Consider the following 25642-nt stretch of genomic DNA (forward strand, 5'->3'; position numbering starts at 1 on the left):
CCAGTCGGGAAGACCCCCTGGAGAAGGAAATGGCAACCCTCTCCAGTACTCTTGCCTAGAAAATTCCATGGACAGAGGAGCCTGGTAAGCTACAGTCCATGCGATTGCAAAGAGTCTGCACATTTCCTAGTAAACAGACAAACTTTCCTCTTCCTGGTACTCCTGAAATACTCTGTTGCTTTTTCCCTTAGAGGACAGTCCCACTGGGCCTGTACTTAGCTACTTATGTCCATGCCTACTCCCCACACCCCTTCCTGCTTCTTCAAAGGCAAGGTCCATTTTTTCCCCAGACAGGGTGGGGCATGGTGTCAGACATGAAGCCCAGTGAGCATCTGTGAATTGAACATATGTGGGAGAAAGTCCTCACCCACCAGGACATGTTGAAAGCCCACTTGCCCCTCCAAGCTGTCTCCCGCCCATCACTCATCCCCAGGTGCACACCACACACACCTAAAGTGGACATGCCTTTTTGCCTATGTGTCATCTTAGTCCGTCTGTTCCTTTGGTAGAGTTTGAAAACTAGGAATTGGACCTCATTGGAGGTCTGGGGGAGCTTCCCAGGTGGCACTAGTGGTGAAGAATCCTCTTAGTAATTCAGGAGATGTGAGAGATGCAGATTCAATCCCTGTGTTGGGAAGACCTCCTGGAGGAGGCCATGGCAACCCATTCCAGTATTCTTGCCTGGAAAATTCCGTGGGCAGAAGAGCCTGGCGGGCTACAGTCCATGCGCCCGCAGAGTCGGACACGGCTGAGGGACTACGCACAGCTCAGGAGGTCTGGGAAGTGCTTAAGGATCGAAGGCAATGCAGGGAAGCTGATTCATCCGTAGTATTTTGGTGACTGGGATTTGATGGAGACCTGGAGAGTGGGCAGCAGGAAATGGGGGGAAGGGAGCACTGAGAAAGTTTAAAAACTCCTCTAAAATTCCACACAGATCCTCGAGTTGTTTTGAGCTTAGGTTGGATTTGACTTAAAAGGATAATGGTGCTGAGCGTCTGATCCTTCAGTCATCGGCATTAACTGAGCAGCCACTCTGCAAAGTGTTGGAGATTCAGAGATTGCCTAGAAGGTGCCTCCCTTCTACGCAGCTCATAGTCTAATGGGGGAACCTGGAGAGAGGCGTGGGCCTTGGCTCTCTGGGGACTGGGGCAATGAGGCATGTAACAGGAAGGAGGAGACAGTACGTTTCTTGAAGCTGAGACAAACAAGTCAGGTAAACCTCCCCGCAGGCAAGTGACCAGGTTCAGTGTGTTTCCGAGTATACGGGCCCGTAGGTCAGGGATCACCCCATGTCATTTCCACCACCAGGCAAGTCAGTGTGAGCACAGACAGAGTGCCCTGTGGGCTCAGCTGCTTTCAAGCAGTGGGCTGTTGGGCAGAGAGAGCGGAAGGGGCCAGTCAAGCTGCCCCGTACTGCGGTCTGCCTGTGGGCAGGGTCTCATGGGCCTGGCCCCTGGGCCTCTGGTCCTGGCAGCTGCTCTGAGTTTCTGTTTCTGCTGCTGGGACTGTTTGTCTGGCCTCTCTTGAATGGTCCTTTGTCAGCAGGCGTGGGGAGGGGATCCCGTGGCTGGCCTGAGTCACTCACTCGCTCATACCCGCCCAAGCCTGCCCAGGGCCCCGGCCTGGGGCTTCTGTGCACCACGGCCCACCATCCTGACTCCCTGTAACTGGACTGAGGTCCCCCCAGGGGCAGGGGCGTGGGCCCCGGGCTGGCAGGCGGCAGGCCTGGTCCCGCTCCCTGGCTCCAGACAGCTCGTGTCCTGGGCCTGTGGCGGGGTCAGCCGCACAATGCTGCTCTGTGTCCCCGCCTCTGGGGGCTGTCAGGGGAAGCCACGGGTGACGGCTGGCCTGGCACTGCCAAGGCTGTCATATTCGGCGGTGATGGGGGGCTGGGGGTAGCAGCAAGACCCCGCAACCCTGCTGGTGGGCCAGCTTGGGATCTTTCCAAGGGAGTCTTTTTAGAAACCAGGCCTGTGTTTGTGATTTGGTTTGTGAGCCTGGTGTGTTGCTTCTAAGAGAGGGCTTTATTTCTTTTTGTGGTCAGTTCTTTTCCTTTTCCTCAGAAGTAATTCCACATTAAAGATAAAGGTGCCTCCTTGTTCAAACAGTAAGTTCTCTGTGCTTGATGAAGGGGTTCTGTCCCTCCCACTCCCCCTGCGCAGCTGGGCTGGATTGGGCCTGGGCTTGAGGACTGGGAAGAACTCTGCGTCATAGGGACCAGTAGGCCCACCCCGCAGCCTCCCAGCTGTTGGGGGGGTGCTCTCCTCCATGAAGGAAGGATGGTGGGGCAGACCCAGAGGTGGGGGTTCTCAAGGAGACCCTGTCAGGCCTGATGGAAGGAAGGGGCCACCCTGGTGGGTGTCAGCTGCAGCGATCTGGGCCAGAGACCCCTGGCCTGCTTGTCAGCAGTCCAGCCGCCTCAGGGCGGTGCAGGAATTCAGTGAAGTGACTACAGCCACCGGGAGCCCCTCAGCCTGTTAGAATGTCACCACCCTCTGCTGTCTCCTCAGTCCCAGGCTTTGACTTCTCTATGCTCTTCAGCCCTTCTCTGGAATTTTGTAGTTAGGCTATTAAACAGAATACTTGATGTTTAATGCTTATTTGATGAGCATTTAACATGCAAATCAAGGGAAGACGTTGCAGTTTCCTCTGAAGCCCACAGATTCATCCAGGACCTGTAGTTGGACCCAAAGCACTTATTTTATTTTTCTTTTCTTTTCTTTCTTTCTTTCTTTATTTTAGTTGGAAGCTAATTACTTCACAACATTTCAGTGGGTTTTGTCATACATTGATATGAATCAGCCATAGAGTTACAAATGTATTCCCCATCCTGATCCCCCCTCCCACCTCCCTCTCCACCCGATTCCTCTGGGTCTTCCCAGTGCACCAGGCCCGAGCACTTGTCTCATGCATCCCACCTGGGCTGGTGATCTGTTTCACCATAGATAATATACATGCTGTTCTTTCGAAACATCCCACCCTCACCTTCTCCCACAGAGTTCAAAAGTCTGTTCTGTACTTCTGTGTCTCTTTTTCTGTTTTGCATATAGGGTTATCGTTACCATCTTTCTAAATTCCATATATATGTGTTAGTATGCTGTAATGTTCTCTATCTTTCTGGCTTACTTCACTCTGTATAATGGGCTCCAGTTTCATCCATCTCATTAGAACTGATTCAAATGAATTCTTTTTAACGGCTGAGTAATATTCCATGGTATATATATACCACAGCTTCCTTATCCATTCATCTGCTGATGGGCATCTAGGTTGCTTCCATGTCCTGGCTATTATAAACAGTCCAAAGCACTTATTTTAAAAGGCAGCTTTAAAAGCTGTTGCTGGGTTTTTGGCTCTGGTTCTGAACCATAGAAGCCCAGCCCCTGTTACAGAAGCATCGGACATCACCAGCAGGGCATAGGGCTCCAAGCTGCTTGCCAGGAATGTGACCAGACATGGGCTTGATGGGGTTGAGGAGCTGTTCTGTTTCTTTAATGGAACTAAAAATTTATTAAATTGTTTTTAATAGACTTTTTAAAGAAAAAGATTTATAGAAAAACTGAACAGCTAGTACAGAGAATTCCAATACAACCCTCCCGCACAGTTTTCCTGATTACTGTCTTAGTGTGGTATATTTGTTACAATTGGTGAAATAATGTTGATATATTATTATTAAGTAAAGACCGTCTTTATTCAGATTGCTTTAGTTTTCCCCTAATGTCCTTTTTCTATTCCTGAATCCCATTCAGATAACCACATTCCATTTAGTTATGTCTGCTCAGGCTCTGCTTGGCTGTGACCCTTTCTTAGACTTGCCTGGTTTTTGATGACCTTAAGAGTTCTGAGGAGGACTCGTCAGATATATTGTAGATATACCCTTCAATGGGGACTTTGATGTTTTTCTTGGCTTATGGGTTTGGCGGAGGAAGATCACAGAGGTAACGTGTGATTTTCACCACACCAAATCAAGGGTGTGTTGTACCATCAGCATGATTTATCCCTGATGATACTGACAGGGAGGGCTAGGCTTCCAGTTCCTTTCTGCACCCCCACTTCTGCACAGTTCCAAAGCCTGGTGATGGGAACTGTGCTCTTTCCCCTCCTCAAGACAAACATCAGTCTGTCAGCCAGCTCTCAGCGGCTGTCTGCACCACCTCAGCTCTTACAAGTCATGGGGTAACAGAGACCTTCCAGCCAGGAGAACCTTGTTAAAAAGAGAGGGTAAACCAGAATGTGTTGTGTGGCAAGTCAGTGCTAATGACACATCACAGGTGCTCTTTGAGTCTAGAGAAAGAAGCCTGCAGTTCAGTCCATGGGCTGGAGCGACAGTTGGACAAGGACAGCGTTTCTCAGCCTCGGCTGCACACTGGAACGAGTGCGTGCGTTGCATGCTCAGCCACTTCAGTCGTGTCTGACTTCTTGTGACCCTGTGGACTGTTGCCTGCCAGGCTCCTCAGTCCATGGGATCCTCCAGGCACGAATACTGGAATGGGGAGACATGCCCTCCTAGGGGGGATCTTCCCAATGCAGGGACCAAACCCAAGTCTCCTGCATTGCAGGTGGATTCTTTACCGCTGAGCCACTGGGGAAGCCCTAGAATGAGTGAGGGATTCTAAAAATGACTGATGCCTTGGTCACACCCCCAGAGTTTACAATTTGGTGGGACTTAGTTGATCCCCATTATTATTATTATACAAAAGCTCTCCATGTGATCCTAGGATGCAGGATTGAGAACTGGACTGCACAGGGAAGGGAAGGCCGTGCTCAGTGGAGGGAAGAGAATACTCAGTGGCTTGGAGCTCGATACACCTGTGGTGGGGGATGGGAGTAGATCATCTTAGCTGAAAGTACTGGGAGGAAACACTAGAAGGGTAGGAAAGATATAGAGGTATATATGCCAGGCTTAAAAGTTTTGATTTTTTAAAAAGTAATTAGGGTATGGAAACACCATGGATACACTTGAGTTTGATAGAGAAGTGATCAGCATACACGTTAGGTGTATTAAATCAGTCAGTCCAATTAATGTTTAAGACAGATGATAGGGAGAGAGTGAAAGATAGGTGCAGCTACTACAGTGTTCGGCTTCCCAGATGGCGCTAGTGGTAAAGAATCCTCCTGCCAATGGAGGAGACCTAAGAGACGTGTGTTCGAAACTTGGGTCAGGAAGATCCCTTGGAGGAGGGCATGGCAACCCACTCCAGTATTCTTGCCTGGAGAATCCCATGGACAGAGGAGCCTGGCGGGCTACAGTCCACGGGGTCACAAAGAGTCAGACACAACTGAGCAACTGAGAAAGCAGGCACTACCGTATTATGCAAGGTACCACAGCAGCCCAGGGGAGCAGGGATGAGGGTCTGAACTACAGCGAGCAGTGGAAGAGAACTTACAGAGATCCTGCAGGAGAAGGCACGGCTAGGACTTTGCCACAGATAGGACGTGGTGTTCTGGAGGCGGGGAGCAAACCCTGGGAGCTCAGTGAGACTATAAGCTCCATGAGGCAGGGACTCTGTTGCTGCAGCTCCCCCAGTGATGACTGAGGTCCTGGGCAACAGGAGGCCATCAGTACGTGTTGTTAATTTGGTTCCTGGAAGAATAATGATACCATTCTTTCCAAAATTATTCCTCGTTCCAAAATTATCCTCCTTTTCTCTACCAATTTCTCCACCTAAATGCAGGCAGATCTTAGATGTTTGGAAATCAATCTAATTCAATAACTTGGGCCAAGATGTAAATAACTGTTAGGATTGGAAGTATTTACCTTTCAAACAAAACGTTTGGTGGAATTAAGAACTCTCTCCTTTGGAGAATGTTGTGGGTATGGATATATTTTTGAGTAGGGATCGTCTTTATTTCAATTCCACACCTCAATCTAATTTTGAGCCAGACCAGAAGAAAAACGGGAGTGGGGTCTGCAGCTTGGCAACCTGCTCTGAAAGGCTGTCAGTTGCTGGGCTGGTAGTCTGTTGGCATGCCCTGTGAGCCTGGTTCCAGTGGCCAGGACCTCCTACAACCCGTCTGGGATACTGTCTTGCTTCCCGCATAGATGCAGATGTTCTGCTGGGCAGAGAGCAGCAGGGTGCCCAGTAGGTACTGGGGGGAGGCTTGGGAGGGAGAGAAGACAGCCCGTGCTGGTGTGAAGCTCAGCTGAGAGCGAGTGACAGGAAGACATGTGAACAGCTGGGGTCCAGTGATGGCTGACGGATGAGCCAGCCCTCCCGCCTCCTAAGGAGCTCTGGGGTCCCAGCCTTCACGTCAGTCATAGTGGACAGAACAGAGCTGGGCAGGAAACCGTGAAAGGGGAAGAAAATGACATCATTGGTGTCAACGTTAAAGCTGTTGAATTTTATCTGGGTTATTCTCTCGTCCTGTTTTTTCTCCCCTGGACTGGGTCCGACCACTTCCATCCAATGAGCCCTGCTTGGTCTCAAGTCAGGGTCAGCATTTTGATTTCCCTTAGCGCCCATGCATTGCTGCATTTGCCAGGGAGGCAGCAAGTAAGACTGGAAAAAGCCTAGCATGCGGCATCCACAGAATTAGGGGCCAATGCCAGCTGTGCCATTGTTAGCTGCGGGGCCTTGGACAAGTGATGTAACTCTGAGCCTCACCTTCTCAAATCTGTAAAATGGCCCTGATATCCAACATCTCCTGCAGCTGTGATGTTCCTTTGAGCTGATGCTTGTGAAGTTGTCTGGTAAGTCAGACGTCTTACAGATGTTTGATGTTAGGGGCATCACCACCATCACTGATCATCCCCTTCAGCCATCATGGGCAGGGAGCAGGGTGGGTGGATCATACACAACATGGTTGGTCCCCCTTTGTCTTACGACAGCCACAGGTACACTTGAGGGTCTGAGGCTGAAGGACAGGAGTCTCTGGTCTGATAGACCTTACTCCAGTCTCCCTTAAACCCAGGAGGCAGGAGGACCAGGGTGTCCTGGATATAGCATCCCAATCTTGCAGAAGTCCGCTTGCCCCCCACCCCACCCCGCAACCCTGGGAGTCTCAGAGCCCAGGCCTCCTAGGGAGACACCCTGAAGGGGCCCCTTGCGGGAGCCAGTGGCTTCTTCTGGGAGGCCTCTGGGTTAGGAAGAAGACTAGGCGTTGTGACCGTGGGGTGGGGCACCTGAGCTCCACCAGGGCTAAGCCTCAGGCCCCTGGCCGCTGCCCAGCAGGCTGCTGGGACAGCAGAGACCCTGTGTCTCCTGTGGGGCAGCCACCCTGCAGCCAGAGCGGGATGTGAACTGGCTTCTCCCAGGAGTTGCAGCTGTCTGTTGACCCTTCTCTCCACACCCAACCCGGGCACATTTTCCTTTCACTACTCTTTGGAGCACTGGTGTGACTGGGGCAGGCAGAGCCTGGTGAAGGCTCCGGGGGAGCCAAGGATGGAGGCCCAGCTGGGGGCTCATGGGGAGGAAGACAGCGTGGAGCCTTGCTTGATGTTTCTCCAAAGTAGATTTCTTTTCTCAGCAGTCTCCAGCCTCTTCTTGCTTTGCCACCTTGTCCATCCCTTGTTCAGTTTCCATCAGGAGCGCCTTTTCTTTGTTGTTCAGTCGCTAAGTCGTGTCTGACTCTTTGACCCCATGGACTGCAGCACGCCAGGCTTCCCTGTCCTTCACTATCTCCTGGAGTTTGCTCAAGTTCGTGTCCACTGAGTCCGGGATACCATCCTACCGTCTTATCTTCTGTGGCTCCTCTTATTGGCCAGCCTCCATTCTATACCGGAGCCTCTTCCTTTTCACTTTGCCTGCCCCTCTTGCACTTCTCTTTGGGCCCCCTCCCCTGGTCAGCTTCTCTTCTCTGGGATTTCTTTCCTTTTCTGTCTCATGTCCTCTTTCTTGCTTCTGGGTCTCTGGGTGGGGGCTCCCGCGCTTGGGGCTGGGAGGCTACGTCACCCGCCTCAGCCGCGCCAGGCAGATCTGCGCGCCTCACGCCTCCTGTCGGCGGCCCTGGGTAATGCAGCCTGTTTTTCTGGAGGAAGAAGAGGGCAGTGGCCCCCGGAGGCCCTTTGATTCTGTTGAGCCGGGGTCTGCCTGCTTCTGCTGTGGACCGGGCCTGTCCCCGCTCCTGTTGTGGGGACGCTGGAGCCTTCCAGGGGTGGAGGGAAGTGAAAGGAGGCCACTGGGGCCTTTCCCCAGCTCTGTTCTCTGTTTCTCTTCCCCATTTCCCAAGAGAAGCTAGAAAATCAAGGCGGAAGCTGAGGAAGGAGGGGGGGAATAATGATATTAATAGTATCAGCAGTTGATACTTTAAAAGCACTTGCTATTTACCAGGCAGAGACTTCCTGCTGTGACATGACACCCCTTCCTTGCAAATGATCCAAATTGCATCTGGTTGAGGCAAGACAGGGAGCCTGTGGGGCCGCCCCCAGCACACCTGGCCGGGACCCTCTCCCCATCTCTTCTCCCTGCTTCTCTCTCGTGCCAGCTCTTCCCTGGTGAGCTGCTGCCTGACTTCTCTGCACCAGATTCCCCCACCCCCACAGCTCACACCTTGGCTGCTGTGAACCCTCTTCTATTGCTTCAGACTGTGTGACAACCCCTGAGGGACACTGAAGTTTCAAACCCAGTCCTTTCAGCCCCAAGGGAGGGGCTGTGATTGGCAGCCTCCAGTAGACCTTCAAGGTTGGAGCTGGGGAGGAGCTGTCTGCTCTCCAAAAGGAGATACCAAAGGGATGGATGTGGGTGAATGATAACTGCTTATGCACAGAGGCTAGTTCACCTGATCCTCACAGCTCCTGAGATTCCTGTTTTAACAGTTTCATAAGCAAAGACTCCAGGAGGTAGAGTGACTAGTTTAAGACCCCAAAGCCACTGAGTAGCAGAGAGGCAGGATGGTGGAGAGATTCAGAGCAAGTACTTGGGAGCCAGATTGATTGGGTCTAAATCCAGGCTCTGCTACCTTCTGGCTCTAGTACTTTAGACAAGTTGCTTATCCTTTCTGGTTTCAGTTTCTCCATCTGTATACTGAGGATAATCATAAATGGAGCCATTTCCTAGAACTACCGTAAGGATTGAATGAATTAGTACATATAAACCACTTAGAACAGTACTTGGCATGCCATGAATGCCTAATAGCTGTTAGGTATTGTTATCACAGAGCTTTACAGTTTACAAAGGACCTTCACATATATTACCTCACTTGACTTTTATAATAGCCTTGGAAAGTGGGCAGCGGGGTTGGCTGAACTTCCAGATCCCTCCATGCTATGCTGTCAACTCTGACCTAAGCAGCTGCACAAATTCCATACTCTCTTACCAAAAAAAACACCCACTCCAGTGAACAACTCTATCCACAAGGGGATAGAAATTCTCTCTTGGGGGTGAGCTGGCAGACACTTTGAATCCCACTGTCTTTCTCTCAGGGGGTTGTATGAGGCCAGCGACGCTAGGACTTGGTTGGTAAATGTTTACCCAGAGGCAGGAATCCCCTCTTTACAGAGTTCATCTGACTCTCTCCGGGCCCGAGCCTTGCAGCCTAAGCCCCCCGGACTGGGACAGCAGCAAGGACTGGAGTGGCAGCTGCCAGGGACGTGAGCCCTCTGCGAGCAGCAGTGCAGGTGGCCTGGTGTGGCCTTTGCCCCTGAGTGGGTGTGAACCCTCCCCTGGGGTGTGGGGCTGGGGGCGCTGGAGTCCTGGGCTCACAGCAGGAAGATTGCCCTTCCTCCCTCAGCAGGGAGGCAGGCTGAGCTGGGTGCAAGTATGGAATCCAGCTCTCATCCACCAAGGGACTATTCTTTCTCTGCTTCAGTTTGTTTCCCTTTAAAATAGGTTTGATGGTAACATATATTTTCCAGGCTATTTTTAAGAGTCAATGAGAATGAATATTTAAAGTAGTAAGAATAGTACCTGACCAATATTCTGTTTATCATGATTATTATTATCATTTCTTATATCCAGTCCTGGCCCCAGACTGGGCTGTAACTATGGGCTTCCCATCCCAGCATTCTCCTTTCCTTCTATAGAGTCCATAGAACGATTCCAATGCTCCCAGTAGGGCTCGGTCCCATTGACTCCCAAACTGCCAGTCGCCAGCACCTTGCTTATTCCTACAGCCAAGCTCACAGCTGGACGACTCACCTAGAAGACTCACCTGTCTTGGTCCCACATCTGCTTTCACACTGTGGCCCAGGCTTCTGCTCCCAGAAGTGTGCAGTGTGAGTGGGGCAGGGCTTGTGTTCCTGCATGAGCTCCAGCCATCAGTGTCCCTGAGGTTTATGCCGTTGGCTCCGAGTTCTGCCGCATGTGGGTGGGCCTGCGGGAAGCATTGTATGGAGGCTTCTACAGTCAAGAAAGCTGCAGCTGTACCTTGCAGCTATATGAGGAAAGGGGGTTTCGAGCCTTCTGTTGTTTGGTTGCTAAGTCACGTCCGACTCTTTTGTGACCCCGTGGAGGTCCTCTGTCTATGGGATTTCCCAGGCAAGAATACTGGAGTAGGTTGCCCCTTCCTCATCTAGGGGATCTTCTTTTACCACTGAGCCACTAGAGAAGCCCCCTTGAACCTTCCCAAAGGGGCCAAAGATAGAGAAGAATCACCTTGCATTTTACAAAAACTGATGATGAAACTTGGTGATAGCTGATCTCTGGGAGCTTCAAGGTCCGAGAGTGTAGGGCACACTGTGGGGGTTTGAGGCCACGGTGTGGTCCCTAACTCCGTTCCAGGCCACTTGTTACCTGGGACATGAGGCGAGGGACAGACACTCCCCATCCTGAAAGCAGCTTGGTATAGAGAAGGTGGAGAGGAGTGCTGAGCTCAGTCAGGAAGGACCCCCGAGGAACCCTCGGGAGCGCTTCCAGACAACAGTCATGTAGGTGATGACTGTCCTTTCATTTGCTTCCTTTTTCTCCTCTACATAAAATCCTAAGAGAGCTTTGAATCAAAGCATCTAAGTTGGGAAGCAAAAGGTGATGAGCACTTTAGAGAGAAGGGCAGCTGCATGTGAGTGGAGGTGATGGTTTGCTTGAGTGTAGAGGACGCCTGGCTGCCCTAGCGGGGATGGGGAGTGGGGAGACCAGGGAGGCGGAAGGGGTGCCCGAGAAGATCAAAGACAACATTCCAGCCTGTGTGGCCTGGAGGCATTATGTCACCCACGTTCTCATAAAAGCACAGTGCACATCAAAGCCAGGCCGGGAGTTGGGCCTCATCCACCAGATTATACTGACCATACACCCAAGCCTCATTTGTGAGCACTTATGATTGAGGACCAAAGGTACCATTCATGGAGGGCGTGCATAACCCTTTCATAGTAACAGATGCTAAGGAGGCTTGAAATGGCTGCTGGAGCCAGGCCCCTGACTCCAAAGAGATCAGACTTCTTGCCTTCTATATTTTCCTCCCAAACAGTAAGACTTACTAATGTCTTAGGAATGTAAAGCATCCACCTTTTCCCCCATAAATCAGACCAGTTTGTCTGTGATAATTTTTAGTCTCTGCTTTCAGCCGTTAGCCCGGCCTTAGACCATTCATATCTATGCTACAGTGATAAGTGTGTGTGTGTTGCTCAGTCACGTCCAACTCTTTGTGTCCCCATCTACTGTAACCCACCAGGCTCCTCTGTCCGTGGGATTTTCCCAGGCAAGAATACTGGAGTGGGTTCATCAGGGGATCTTCCTGACTCAGGGATTGAACCTCGGTCTCCTGCATTGCAAGCAGATTCTTTACTGACTCACTCACACAGCCCAGCCAGAATAATCAGAAAGGACTGTTCTGATCATCTCTTTGTCTCCTGTTGAGAGAGTGAGGCATTGGCCTCCAAGCCTTCTGAAGACCCTTTGTGGACGTGGTTCCAACGGGCGCCTTCCCAGGAGCCAGCACGGCCCCCTTGACATCTGACCAACCAAAGGCGGTCTTTATCTTTTTGGACAAGCCACACAGCATGTGGGATCATAGTTCCCCAACCAGAAATCGAACCCGTGCCCCCTGCATTGGAAGTGCAGAGTCCTAACCATTGGACCGCCAAAGAATTCCCTAAAGATAATCTTCTAATGCAGAGCCAGGAGCCTGTCAGTGCTTCTCCTCCCTCCTCACTGCCTCGGTCACCGCATTCCTGTAGGTGCCTTGTCTTCTTTCCTGGCTCCAGCCAGGCTGCTGGAGCGCTCTCAGGCATTGCCCAGCCTGCTTGTTTTGCTCATGGTACTCCTCTCCTCCAGTCCTGGCCTGCCCGGCGCCCAGTGCCAGCATAACAGAGCCGCAGGCAGGAGCTGGGGGTGTGAGTTCTGGGTAGATGCATTGGCTACATCACTTCTCTGTTGGCACTTCAGACTCCTCAAATAAAGAGCTTTCATCTCAATCATTCTAACTCACTGGCATTCAGTGCTTCTAAGTCCATCTGGTATACCTCACATCATGCTTATATCCTATTTATACACAGCAAAATCTTCTTTTTACAGGCTTCTTTGTTCCAAAGATTTGGATACATCATAGGCTAAATCTTGTCCCCTGGCATGCAATAACAGTCCAGGGTAACCAGTTAGCCTAAACAGTGAGCCCAGGTATTCTTAGGGCTTCCTTGGTGGCTCAGATGGTTAAGAATCTGCCTGCAATGCAGGAGACCCAGGTTCGATCCCTGGGTCAGGAAGCTTCCCTGGAGAAGAGAATGGCAACCCACTCCAGTATTCTTACCTGGAAAATCCCATGGACAGAGGAGCCTGGTGGGCTACAGTCCATAGGGTCACAAAGAGTCAGACACGACTGAACGACTAACACTTTCACTTTTCCAGATATTCTGTGACCCCATAAAGGTCCCCTTCCAGCATGTCCTTTCTAGGGAGGGGGCCTTATCTTTCTTTGGGGATCCTGCCAGGACCCAGGCCTTGGTGTTCCCTCTGGGCACATTTTTGATGAGCTGAACCCTAGGGAAGGCAAGCAGGTGGGATGCCAGGGAAGGGGAGCGAGGCCTTGGGGGCTGAGTGAGACAGAGATGAGGATGAGATGAGAATGTTTCCCTGTAATTTGGAGCTTGTGCATTTTAAAGGGAGGTTGTTTCTGAGTTATTTTCACAATAGAACTGTGTATTCTGATCTACCTCACTGCTTCGTGGAATCAAAAATAATATAGCGTGATGCTATATCATCAGCTCGTGGCTTCTCTTTCTGAGCAGCTTTTACCCGGCAATTATGTGAAATTATGTGACTCAGTATGGAAAGATAATCACCAGAGAAACTCTTCTGATTGCTCTCTCCTGCACATGCAGAAAAGCAACTGTGCAGACAGCAGAGAGATCAGGGAGGGAAATTAACATGGACAGGCTGTTGCCACCGGAAGTGTCAGCTGTTCACCAGTGTCGAGATAAATGAGAGCGTGGAACGGAGCAGGAAAATGAGTGAAAACTGAATCTTTCTCTGAAGATGCTTCAGAGGAAGCACAAGGTGGCTGGTTCCGTTTTCCAGATGGGGAGGATGGTCTGAAAGATGTAGAGTTCCAGAGATACCCCACCCCCATCTAAAAGTGAGGACTTCACCAGATCTCCATTCCAGGGGACCAAGTTCGTAGGCTTTCCCAGGTAGGGGGTCCATGATCTCACACGTGCAGGTGACTAATGTGATGTTCCTGAACCCTCTCTCCTAGCTCCATCCAACTCTGCCTTGCTTTTTCATCTTCCGAAGATCCACCCCCCCTACCCTTTCATCTACTGCTTAGACTCTGTGGCCTGGAAATGAGGTTTACCACTCCTACCACCTCTTAACCTCCCCCTCCCCTCGGCCAGCCCTGGGCAGCCTAGCCTCCTTTCTGGGAGAAAGGAATGTGTGATGTAGGACACAGAGGGGGCAGTTGTGTGGGAGGGAGAGGAGAAAGAGATAGAGTTCCTCGGTGAAGCCACAAGAGAAAGACATTCTGTGTCCCTTCAGAGGCTCTGTCTGCGTCCTTGGCCACTCGACTCAGGGGCAGTGCCAGAGGGACCAGTGAAATTTTTAAAAATGGGTGTGGGGGCCAAGAGGTCCCCCGAGGAGGCTTATGCTGAGGTGTGGCTGGTGTAGTCCTGGCCTGGGCAGCAGCTTGAAGGAGGAGAGTTGGTCTCTTTCCAAATCTGTAACAGTATTTCTTTCAGCTCACTGTAACTTGATCAGAAGTGTTTTCTTTAGAATACAAAGACAGGTCTTTACTCTTTAGCCTGGCATGCAAGATCCTCTAGAGGCTGACTCCAGCTCTCTTATCAGAATTCTCACCACCCACTCTCATGCTTTACACAACTCGATTATTCACTGTTTTGGAAGGTATCTTGCTCTCAAAATGGCAAATACTTGGCAGATGGCTGTCACGGCCCCTCCTGCGCTGTGCAGACATCACAGATGGATGAAGGCCCTCACATCTACCTGCCCTCATTCAGAATCCTTCTGAGGAAGCCACTTCAGGTGGCCACTCCTGAATGAAGTACCTTGAGGTGCAACTTGAACTGAACTTGAAACTGAATACTGTTTGTGATCCCTGTTTTCCCATCTCACTGCCTTTGCTCATGCTGTTTCCTCTACTGGAATGCCTCTCCTTTTCTCTTTTCTTACCCCGGTCCCTCAGAATCCCATCCTGCTTTCAAGGTTCAGCTGGAATGTCAGCTCCTCCATGGAAACCTCCCAGGTGCCCTGTTGTATTCCCTGCTCCCTTTTCTGTGCCTGCCATGCTGGCTACTCCTCAAGTGTAGTCTCCGCCTCTTGTGAAGCTCTCTTCACATTTGCCGAAATATCTTGAGTCCTCTGCTTTCACACACTGCCCCCCTGTCTTGTTCGCCTGTTTATCCCTTGCAGAACCCAGAATTGTATAACTCCGTTTAGGAATTCAGTGTGTATGTGTGTTTGTTGGGGTGGGGGGATTTCCTTGAATCTCAGCATCTATGGAGGTAATTGGGTGGAGCTATGGAGAGGTGTAGCAGTGACTAGTGGCCTGGGACCCTTGACCTCTGTCCTTCCTCTTCCCTGGAGGGGCCTTGCTTGCCTCATGACCCCTCTGCTGGCTAGAAGCAGTCCCAGCTGCTGCCCCTGTTCAGGGGAGGGAATTAGACAAAGGCTTGAATACTAGAAGGTTGGAATTACTGGGGAATGTTAGATCTGCCCCCCAGAAGGGTAAGATGATAAAGAAAAATGTGAGTTTACAGCTAGTAGGTCTTCATTAAAGAAATTTATAAGATGTTCTCCGGGAATAAAGAAAATGGCTTGATGGATGCCTGAGATTCAAGAGGAGTCATAAACAAGTGGGTTAGTAAATACATGCCATGAGTTATCTGTTGCAACATAACAGTAGCTTAAAACAACAGATATTTATTGTCTCGCACAGTTTCTGAGGGTCAGCAGTCAGGAGGAGTGGAGCTGAGTGGTTGTGCTCTGAGCCTTTGATGAGCTTGCGGTCAAACTGGCAGCCAGGGTTTTGGTAGGTGAAGGCTGGATGATCAAGCTCGGTTAGTGGTTCATGGGAGCCTTACTTCCTCATGGGCTTTTGAACCGAGCTCCTCGGTTCTTGCCATGTGGGCCTCTCCACAAGGATGCCTGAGCGTGCTTAAAACATGGCAGGTAACTTTCCCTAGAGCAAGCAATCCTTGAGAGAGAAAGCAAGAAAAGAAACCTGTGGTGCCTTTTATAATCTGATACTGGAAGTAGCATGTCAATTCTGCCCTGTTTTTACTGGTCACCCAGACTAGCCCTGGTGCACTGTGAAAGGAGAATGTACAGAGGTGTGGATGCCAGGAGGTATTGGGGGCTCTCTTGAAGGCTGGCCACTGTACACACAGGTGAATCTATAGACAAGTATTTCTTTCCAAGAAATACAAACACTAATACCTATTTCATAGAATTAAGAACAGAACTGAAATTTTGTACAATAATAGCATATGTGTCAAGAACGGAGTGTATTTTTCGAGAAGAATATTTTATCTTTTAACTATTATACATTTTGGCTTCCCTGATAGCTCAATTGGTAAAGAATCTGCCTGCAATACAGGAGTCCCTGGTTCGATTCCTGGATAGGGAAGATCCGCTGGAGAAGGGATAAGCTATCTACTCCAGTATTCTTGGGCTTCCCTGTGGCTCAGCTGGTAAAGAATCCGCCTGCAATGTGGGAGACCTGAGTTGGATTCCTGAGTTGGGAAGATCCCCTGGAGGAGGGTTTGACAACCCACTCTAGTCTTCTTGTCTGGAGAATCCCATGGACAGAGGAGCCTGGCGGGCTACATACAGTCCACAGAGCCACAAGGAGTCGGACACGACTGGAGCAGCTGAGCACGCATGCACTCTAGTGGTTAATACTCAGTGCTTTCACTGCCATGGGCCTACATTCGATCCCTGGTTGGGGAACTAAGATCCCACAAGCCATGTGGCACAACCAAAAAAATAAATTAAATCTTTGTGAAATTGAATACTGTTTTGGTCTGTTCAGAGGCTAGGTGGCTTATAAACAATAGATGTTTATTTCTCATAGGTCTGGAGGCTGGGAAGTCCAAGATCCAGGTACCAGCAGATTCAGTGTCTGATGATAGACAGACACTTGCTTCCTGGCTGATAGACAGCCATCTCCTCACTGACCCCTCACATGGCAGAGGGGCAAGAGGGTTCTGTGGGGTCTCTTTTATAAAAGAGCACTAATCCCATCATAAGGGCTCCCCCACCTCATGATCTAATTACCTCCCAAAGGCCTACCTCGAAATACCATCTCATTGAGAGTTAGGTTTCAACACATGAATTTTGGGAACACAAACATTCAGTCTATAGAAAATACAAATTGTCAAATTCCAAAGGTAACTACTAAAAGACTAGAAATAACTTGGATAATTTCTTAAGCAGTAGAGGGAGAAAATAAATTAGAAAAAAAATCAAAAGAGAAATACACATAAGAAAAGCGAGGGAAAAACAGGTGGTAGAAATCAGACCAAATATGTCAGTCAGTAATCACAATAAAGTTAAATGGAGCAAACTTGACAGTTAATAATCAGGTTGAATTTTTTTTATCTAGCTGTTTACTGTAAGATGATAAGATACACACAATGCATAAAGAAAAGTAGAAAGTAAAGTTGAATTTAGGAAGGGATTCATTTGTAATCCTAAAAGAGCCAACTCACAGGACAATGTAACAATTTTAAACTTACTATTATAATATTGTAAGAAATTTGGGGATAAATTTATAAATCCTTCCTCACAGTGGTAGATTTTAAGGCAACTTTCTCAAATTGGTCACACAGTCAAAATATGAGAAAACATACAGAAATTTCAACAATATGGTTAATTATCTTAGTCTAATGGCATACAGGGGCTTTCCTGGGAGCTCAGACAGTAAAGAATCTGCCTACAATACAGACCTGGGTTCAGCTCCTGGGTTGGGAAGATCCCCTGGAGAAGGGAATGGCAACACACTCGAGTATTCTTGTCTGGATAATCTCACAAACAGTGGAGCCTGGTGGGCTACAGTCCATGGGGTCACAAAGAGTCAGACACGACTGAATCAACTCAGCATGCACACACGCAATGGCATATAGAACTTTTTTCCCAACAATAAAAGAATTTGTAATTTAATACATGGAATATAGTTTTTGAAGTGAATAACCATATACTAGATCATAAAGCAAGTCTCAATAAATTTCAGATGTCTGAATCCTACAGAGCACATTCTCTGACCACAGTGCACTTAAGCTAGAAGTTAGTAACAAAAGTAAATTTAAAATCACTATACATTTGAGCATTGAAAAACCATGCTTCTTAATGCACAGGTCAGATAAATTATAGCACAAGTCTAAAATACTAAAGTCACATTTCAAAGCTTATATTTGGAACAAAAGTGGCACTTAGAAGGTAGAAGGTTATAGTCTTAAATGCTAATATTAGAAAACAAGAAAGGCTAAATATTAATGAACTAAACATACAATAAAAGAAGACAAATCTAAAGAGAAAACAGTGGAATAAACCCAAAGAATGTATAAGGGTAGAATTAAGAATAATTTAAAACACCATAAAGAGGATCAACAAAATTAAGTGTTGGTTCTTTGAGAAGACTAATAAGGCAGTTAAATCTCTAGTGAGTCAAATCAAGACAGAAGGGAGTCGTCACAACTAAACAAAATTAACAATGTTAAAAAACATAATTCAGATCCAACAAATTAATGATTTCTAATGATAGCTAGAAAATACTACAAACAACATTATGGCAATAAATTTGAATAGAAAAGGGAACATTTCTATAAAAATTATAACTCACTAACTATATTCAGATAAGATCCCCTGAAGGAGGAAATGGCAACCCACTCCGGTATTCTTGCCTGGGAAATCCCACGGACAGAGGAGCCTGGTGGCCTACAGTCCACCAAGAAAAAGGTAGAAATCTTGAGTGTTGCGTGTCTGTGTGTGTGTCTGTGTGTGTGTCTGTGTGTGTGTGTGTCTGTGTGTCTGTGTGTCTGTGTCTGTGTGTGTGTCTGTGTGTGTGTCTGTGTGTTTGTGTCTGTGTGTGGGGGTGTCTGTGTGTGTGTGTCTGTGTCTGTGTGTGTGTGTGTGTGTGTCTGTGTGTGTGTCTGTGTGTGGGGGTGTGTGTCTGTGTGTCTGTGTATGTGTCTGTGTGTGTGTCTGTGTGTGTGTGTCTGTGTGTCTGTGTGTGTGTGTGTCTGTGTGTGTCTCTCTGTGTGTGTGTGTGTGTCTCTGTGTCTCTGTGTGTGTCTATGTGTGTCTGTGTCTGTGTCTGTGTGTCTGTCTGTGTGGGGCTGTGTGTGGGTGTGTGTGTGTGTCTGTGTGTGTGGGTGTGTGTGTGTCTATGTGTGTCTGTGTGTGTGTGTGTCTGTCTGTATGTGTGTGTGGGTGTGTGTGTGTCTGTGTGTGTGTCTGTGTCTGTGTGGGGATGTGTGGGGGTGTGTCTGTGTGTGTGTGTGGGTGTGTGTGTCTGTGTGTGTGTGTGTATGTGTGTGTGTGTGTGTCTGTGTCTGTGTGGGGGTGTGTGGGTGTGTGTGTCTGTGTGGGGGTGTGTGTGGGTGTGTGTGGGTGTGTGGGTGTGTGTGTGTGTCTGTGTGGGTGTGTGTGCGCGCTCAGTCCCTTCGGTTGTGTCTGATTCTTTTGCAAACCCCCTGGACTGTAGCCCACCATCCTCTTCTGGCCGTGGAATTCTCCAGGCAAGAGCACTGGAGTGGGTTGCCATTTCCTTCTCCAGGGTGTCTTCCCGACCCAGGGACTGAACCTGCGTCTTCTGTGTCCCCTGCATTGGTAGGTAGATCCTTTTACCAGTGCACCATCTGGGAAGCCTAAGAGTGTTGTAACCATTAACTCATTGAATAGACAAAGAAAATACTAAGTCAGGTGATTTGATAGTTTAGTTTTATCAAACATTCAAAGAACATACTATTTATTTATACCATATTTATTCCAATCTTCTGCAGTCTCTTCCAGGGAATAGCAAGAGAGGAAATACTTGTTCTGTTAGGCCAGTACTGCCATGATACCAAAACCAGGCAAGGTCAATACAATAAAATAAAAATTGCAGCCCAGTCTCACTCATGCACATAAATGCATTTAAAATACATTGGTTTCATCCCACAAATACAAGGATGATGTACTGTTAGATAATTTTGCATTCACTTTACTTAACTGATAGATTAAAGGTTAAAAAACACAGATGTAGAGTGCTCATTCATAGTTAATATAAAACAGAAACATGTTGGAAAACCAGGATTAGAGGGGAGCTTCTAAAATGTTAGAAGAAATCTACTTAAAATCAGTAATGTCCTTTTTTGTAACTACATAATATCCCAATGCAGGAGATGCCAGCCGTGCAGGAAGTGCAGGTGCAGTCTCTGGGTCAGGGAAGATGTCCTGGAGAAGGAAATGGCAATCCATTCCAGTATTTGTGCCTGGGAAATCCCATGGACAGAGGAGCCTCGTGGGCCACAGTCCATGGGGTCGCAAAGAGTGGGACACAACTAAGAGTGTAAGCACGCACACACACACACATATAAATACATTTACCACATTTTCATTATCCAGTCTCAACACACACAGACAAACGGTAGTCATGTGAGGTGATGGAAGTATTAACAAACCTTATGGTGTAATTGTACACCTTAAACTTATACAATGTTATAATGTCATGTCACAGTGAAGCTGGGGGAAAATTAAAAATAAACATACAAATTAAAAAATTAGTAGTAAGACTGTATGTGTGTATGCCTTTTATCACTGATTCTATTCTACATTTTCCTATAAGTCCTAGCAGTACAGTATGACAGGAAATATAAATAAACAGTATATTCTTCTATTAGAATAAAAGAAGCAGTCTTGTATCACTTATAGATATGTCCACAAAGAACCCAAAAGAATCTATAGGTAAATTATTAGAATTAGTAAGAGAGTTTAGTAAGATTATTGGATTTAAGATTAATGTATACAAATCAATGATCTTTCTCCATATCAGCAAAAATTAGAAAACACAAGAGATAGTATTTTAAATAACAACAAAATAATAAGGTACCTAGCAATATACCTAAGATAAGATGTGCAAGACCTATATGAAATCCTTTATAAAACTTTATTAAAATACATTGAAGGACTTGCCTGCCAGTCCAGTGCTTAAGGCTCTGCACTTCCACTGGGGACATGGGTTCAATCCCTGTTCAGGGAATTAAAATTCCAATGCCCTTTGGCAGAGCCAAAAAACAAAATCATTGAAAAGGATCTAAAGAAATGAAAAGACTTATTTATAGATAGGGGACTCAATATCACAAAAATGTTAATTGTCCCCACGTTCTATGAAGTGAAGTGAAAGTTGGTCAGTCTTGTCTGACTCTTTTCAACTCCATGGACTTCTCTAGGAGAAGAATTCTAGAAGAATTCTCTAGGCCAGAATACTGGAGTGGGTAGCCTTTCCCTTCTCCAGGGGATCTTCCCAACCCAGGGACTGAACCCAGGTCTCCCACATTGCAGGCTGATTCTTTACCAGCTGAGCCACAAGGGAATAGATGAATTGTGATTCCAATGAAAATCCCAATCGTTCTGAATGAATTTGACAGACTGATTCTAAAATTTATATATAAGAGCAGAAGACCAAGAATAGCAGAGACATTCCTGAAGGAAGAGGCAAGAGAGGCAGAGAAGAGAGGAGAAAAAGAAGAGAAGGCTTCTCCCACCTCTTGGAAAGATTACCATAAAGTTATAGTAACTGAAACAGTGATCTTGATGCAGGAACAGACAAACTGACCAGTAGATCCAAACAGAAAGGCCAGAAACAGACCCACACCCGAACAGAAACCAGATACATGACACGAGTGGCCATGCGCATCGTGAGGGAAGATACTGACAGATGGTGCTATCCAGGACATCTGATTGTCAGGTGGAAAAAGCAAGAATTGGATCCCAACCTCATGCCTTCCATAGACATGCATTCTGGATGGAATACAGACTTAAATGTAAAAGACAAAACTTTAAGATATTTAGAAGAAAACAATTTTTTTTTTAGGATTTATTTATTTGGCTGCACTGAGGCTTAGTTACAGCATGAAGGATCTTCGGTTTCAGCATGTGGGACCTTTTAGTTGCCATGTGTGAAATCTTTAGTTTCGGCCTGCAGGATCTAGTTCCTTGACCAGGATGGAACCTGACCTCCTGCATAGAGAGTGCAGAGTCTTAACTGCTGGACCACCAGGGAAGTCCTGCAAATTCTTTCTGACTCAGGGTGACAAGGAATATCTTTAAACAAGACAGAAAGATCATTGCATTCAGTCACATTGGAATTAAGAAATTGTATGCATTGAGAGACAATAAAAATGTAAAAAGGCAAGTATACTTAATGACAAAACTTTAGTATCCAGAATAACAAGTGAATAATAGTGATGTCAACCCACTGGAAAACTGAGCCGAAAACATGAAAGCCCATCACTGATGAAGAAACAGGCATGGCAAATCAACAATCAGAAGCTAGACTCCATTTCTAAGGAATCCAGTTGAGACCATAGTTTATACCTCTAGATTGGCAGAAATTAAGCAGTCTAGTAATAGCAAGTATTGATAAGGATGTGGAGTAATAGGGACAGTCATATGCAGTGGTGGGACTTTAAAGTGGGGATGGTCACTTGGAAAATAGTTTGAAAATTTTCTATAAAGTTGATCACTTGTACAACCCAATGACTTAACTCCTAAACTTATCTCTCAAATATAATTTTTCAAACTGAGGAGTGACCCACTAATTTATGGGTCTAGCCATTAATTGGCTTAGCCATTTTTTCTTTTAGAGAAACAGAATAGAAAATATCAGAGGGCATCATCCTTTTTAAGCCTAAGTATTATTTAGCAATATTGTTATTTCTGGTTTACATGTATGTATATTTGTACTGGGTTCCAATGTGAAAAATATTTCCTGTGGAAGTGGTAGTCAAAAGATTTGAAAAACAGTACTGTTTACCTCTGGGAGTAAGGCAAGGGGGATGGATGGGTTGGAGGAAATAGAGACAAATGTAGCAGCGTGTACAAAGTGCCGGTTCTTAAGCTACTTTATGGGTGTTTCCTTTTACTGTTTCATTATGTGTATTACATGTGTTTTTATACATGTGAAATAGAGTGTGAAATTTTAAAGAAATACAAATATTAAATGAAGTAACATTAAAAGCAAATGACTGCCTTATGAGAAATGCTTCTTGAACTCCAAGTCCAGGGTCACTGCCTTGGTTTGATTGCGGATGGAGCTATTCTGACCTCTGCTGGCCCGGAGGTGAAGGGCCGCTGGGGGCTGCGGGCTGCTGGGCCAGGAGAGGAATGAACCCTCCCAGCACGTGTGGTCCTGGCTGCTAGAGAGCGTGCAGGGGGTCAGACCGCGGCCAGCCTCACCCCACTAAGAAAGAGCAAGCAGCTTTGGTCTTTTTTGGCCTGGGTTTCTTTCCAGTTACCTTTCTGGCTCTCTAGTGCCCTCCTTTAAGCCCAGGAGTGAGGCATGTGTAACTGCACCGAAATCCATCCTGAAGGGACCAGCTGCCCTGCCCTCGGCCTCCATGCAGATGGCCCATCCAGGGACCACTGACCCCAGAGACCAGGGGCTCGAGCACACGTCTCAGGCACCTGCTGGGGAAGGGGAGGCCGGACACTGATGCTCCGAGAACCTGTCTCCAGGCTCCCTTTGTTTAATCAAACCAGCTTTCAGAGGTTTATGAACTAGAGTCTATGAGAGGAGCTGACTTGGGCACTTTGGAGGTGAGAGGGTGCGGGGGAGCCTTGAGGGAGAGCTGCCAGCCTTTCAGAGTTTACTATACAGAGTCCAGGAAACAGCAGGCCTCCCACCCTCACCTCTAGCTAGACACGAGGGGCATTGTTTTTCCTGCCCCCATTAAACTGATAGAAAGAACTTCCACCAGTGGGTCTCACTTGTAGAGGACGAGGGCAAAAGTCCCAGGCATCTCAGTGAGCTAGAGATGGCCACGTCTCTGGGTGGTCTGGGGAGGAGGACTCAGGTGAGATGATCTCCCCAAACCCCTGGGGGTTTGTGACTTTGGCACTGGAGAGGCGGCCTAGTAGAGGCATTCCTGAGCTGGGTTAGGATCCAGGCTCTGCTGCTTGCTACCATGAGCGTTATTCACCTCCTTTAAGCTCAGGCTCTTCACCTGCAAAACGGGTTATTAGTCACAGCGCCTGCTGGTTGAACTGATTCCATTGTAATTGAATTCATGCTTGCAGAGCCCTCTGTAAGGAGTCTGTCAATGGCAGCTGCTTCGGCTTTCAAACCTTCTGAGGGGAGAGCTTGGAGTCAGGGTGGGAGTCCAACTGGGGCCCTGGCCGGGCTGAGGGTGAGAGTGGGGAGTCTCCTACCCAGAGAATCCGTTCCCTCCCTCTGTCCCCAGACGCCATGGAAGTGGTGCTGCTCCTTCTGTGCGGCCTCCTGGCCCCAGCAGTCCTGGCCAGCGGTAAGTACCCCTCAGGACCTGGTTCGACAGGGTGGCAGCCACAGCCCTTTCTCATGGAAGGTCCTGGCCCTCTGAGACACTCAGGGTGGGGGGCTCTGAGAGTCTACATGTCTGATCAGCTTCCCCGCCTTTAGTCTGCAGAGAAAGTCCTGGAAGGCAGCAGCTAACTCAGCCCCCAATCCAGCCTGCCCACCTCTCCCCACTGGTTCCTGCCCTCAAGCCCAGCAGGTCCCTGTAGACTCAGCCTGAGTCCTGGGAGCCAGACTTGCACATCAGTCTAGATCGTGTGAGTCATGTGTCCTCCCTTGGTTTCAGCCTCCCCACCTGTAACAAGAAGAAAATCCCCCAGCCTTTTGGGGATGATGTAAGATTCAGAAGGGGCAGTACGTGCAACTCCTGTGAACACAGACTCTGATCGGGCTCTGAGCTGCACCTGCCTTTGGCCCCCTCAGTGACCCTGGCAGGCCGGCCCACCCTTCCTTGCTTCTCTGAGCATCTCTGCTTCCTGGGCCCTGCTTTCCAGGGATCCCTTTGTGGGGAGTGAGGCCCGTGAGACAAGGTGGGAGACTTGGGAATCAGGATGTGAGCTGTCTTCCTCTTGACCACACCTGCTTGTTTTTCCAGCAGCTGAGCAGGAGAAAGAAAAGGACCCTTTTCATTATGGTAAGTGGTGGTGGTAACCCTGGGTGATGGTGAGGGGAGGTACAGCCCCATCCAGGGGAGGGACCGACATGCTCTCCCTGGCCCTTCCCCGCTTCTGCCTCTCACTCTTGTTCCTTTTGCAGACTACCAGACCCTGAGAATCGGGGGGTTGGTGTTTGCCGTGGTCCTCTTCTCGGTGGGGATCCTGCTTATCCTCAGTAAGTATGTTTGTTCCTCTGTTCACTCGCTAAGGGCAATGTCTGTGGCTGTGAAGCAGGTGGCATACGGTATAAAAGGCTGGCAGTTCTCTTTCCTAGAGAGGGAAGGAGCCCATCTGTCTTCCTAGTTATCCCCAGGACCTAATATACTGCTGGGCACATAATAGGTGCTCAGTGAAACAGTGTAGCGTGAACAAAATAAGTACTTGATGAAAACAGATACAAAGGGGCGGGGGGCTGGATCCATCAGGGCATGAGTGGGGATGCCACAGGGGAGGGGAGACAGGGGCCGTCCTTAGAGGGCTCCGAGGCGTGTCCCCCTGCATTTGTTTCCCCTCATGAGCCTGGGCTGCTTGCAGCTGTCAGCACTTATGTGGTCAAGCAGATAGACGCGTTGAACCGTGACATCAGAAGAGCCCTCCTCCAACCAAGGATCGCCACGTACAGCTGCGCAAGGCGTGCACTGCGAAGGATCCCAGGCTCCTAGTCACAGTCCCACAGCCTCAGTGCAGCCCTGCTCTGGCCAAGCCAGACGCTGACCTGGATGGTTTCCTTGCCTTTCAGGTCGCCGATGCAAGTGCAGTTTCAATCAGAAGCCGCGGTAAGGATACCATTGCTGTTGGCACCCGGGGTGACGCTGGGAGGGGACAGGGAGGGGCCCATGGTGTGTGGCCCCAAATGAATGTATTTCTGGATTCTTGTCTCAGAGACAGGCCATGTGCGTTGGGGTAGGGATAGAAGTTTTGAGGGTTGCCAGGCAGCCTTGGGGGCAAAGGAGAGGTCAAAACGTCAAGGGTCAGCCTGCCCTTCGTTTTCTGATGTATGTGTGGGGTGGGGGAGGGGGAGGAAGGAGATGCTGGATCCTTGTCTGGAGGCCCTTGAGACAGTTGGGCTTGGCCTCGGTCTCTCTTGAGGTCTGTCTCCTCTCTCCAGGACCTGTGATGCTGCTCTGCGG

At 48.5% G+C, this 25642-nt stretch overlaps 1 protein-coding gene across 2 annotated transcripts in view; it reads left to right on the forward strand.

Moving 5' to 3' along the window:
- FXYD6 (FXYD domain containing ion transport regulator 6) overlaps positions 1 to 25642 on the forward strand; it is a 35482-nt gene that overhangs the window by 5927 nt on the left and 3913 nt on the right. The window contains exons 2-5 of one of the 2 annotated variants that reach the window (XM_065943832.1): positions 23765 to 23827; positions 24455 to 24490; positions 24613 to 24687; positions 25252 to 25288. In XM_065943832.1, the coding sequence (XP_065799904.1) occupies positions 23770 to 23827; positions 24455 to 24490; positions 24613 to 24687; positions 25252 to 25288 (206 nt within the window). In that variant the 5' untranslated portion in view covers positions 23765 to 23769. Of the gene's footprint in view, positions 1 to 23764; positions 23828 to 24451; positions 24491 to 24612; positions 24688 to 25251; positions 25289 to 25642 lie in introns of both variants that reach the window. The other variant, XM_065943831.1, reaches the window with a different exon arrangement.

The sequence above is a fragment of the Muntiacus reevesi genome, chromosome 9 (assembly GCF_963930625.1).
Source record: "Muntiacus reevesi chromosome 9, mMunRee1.1, whole genome shotgun sequence".
NCBI lineage: Eukaryota > Metazoa > Chordata > Mammalia > Artiodactyla > Cervidae > Muntiacus > Muntiacus reevesi.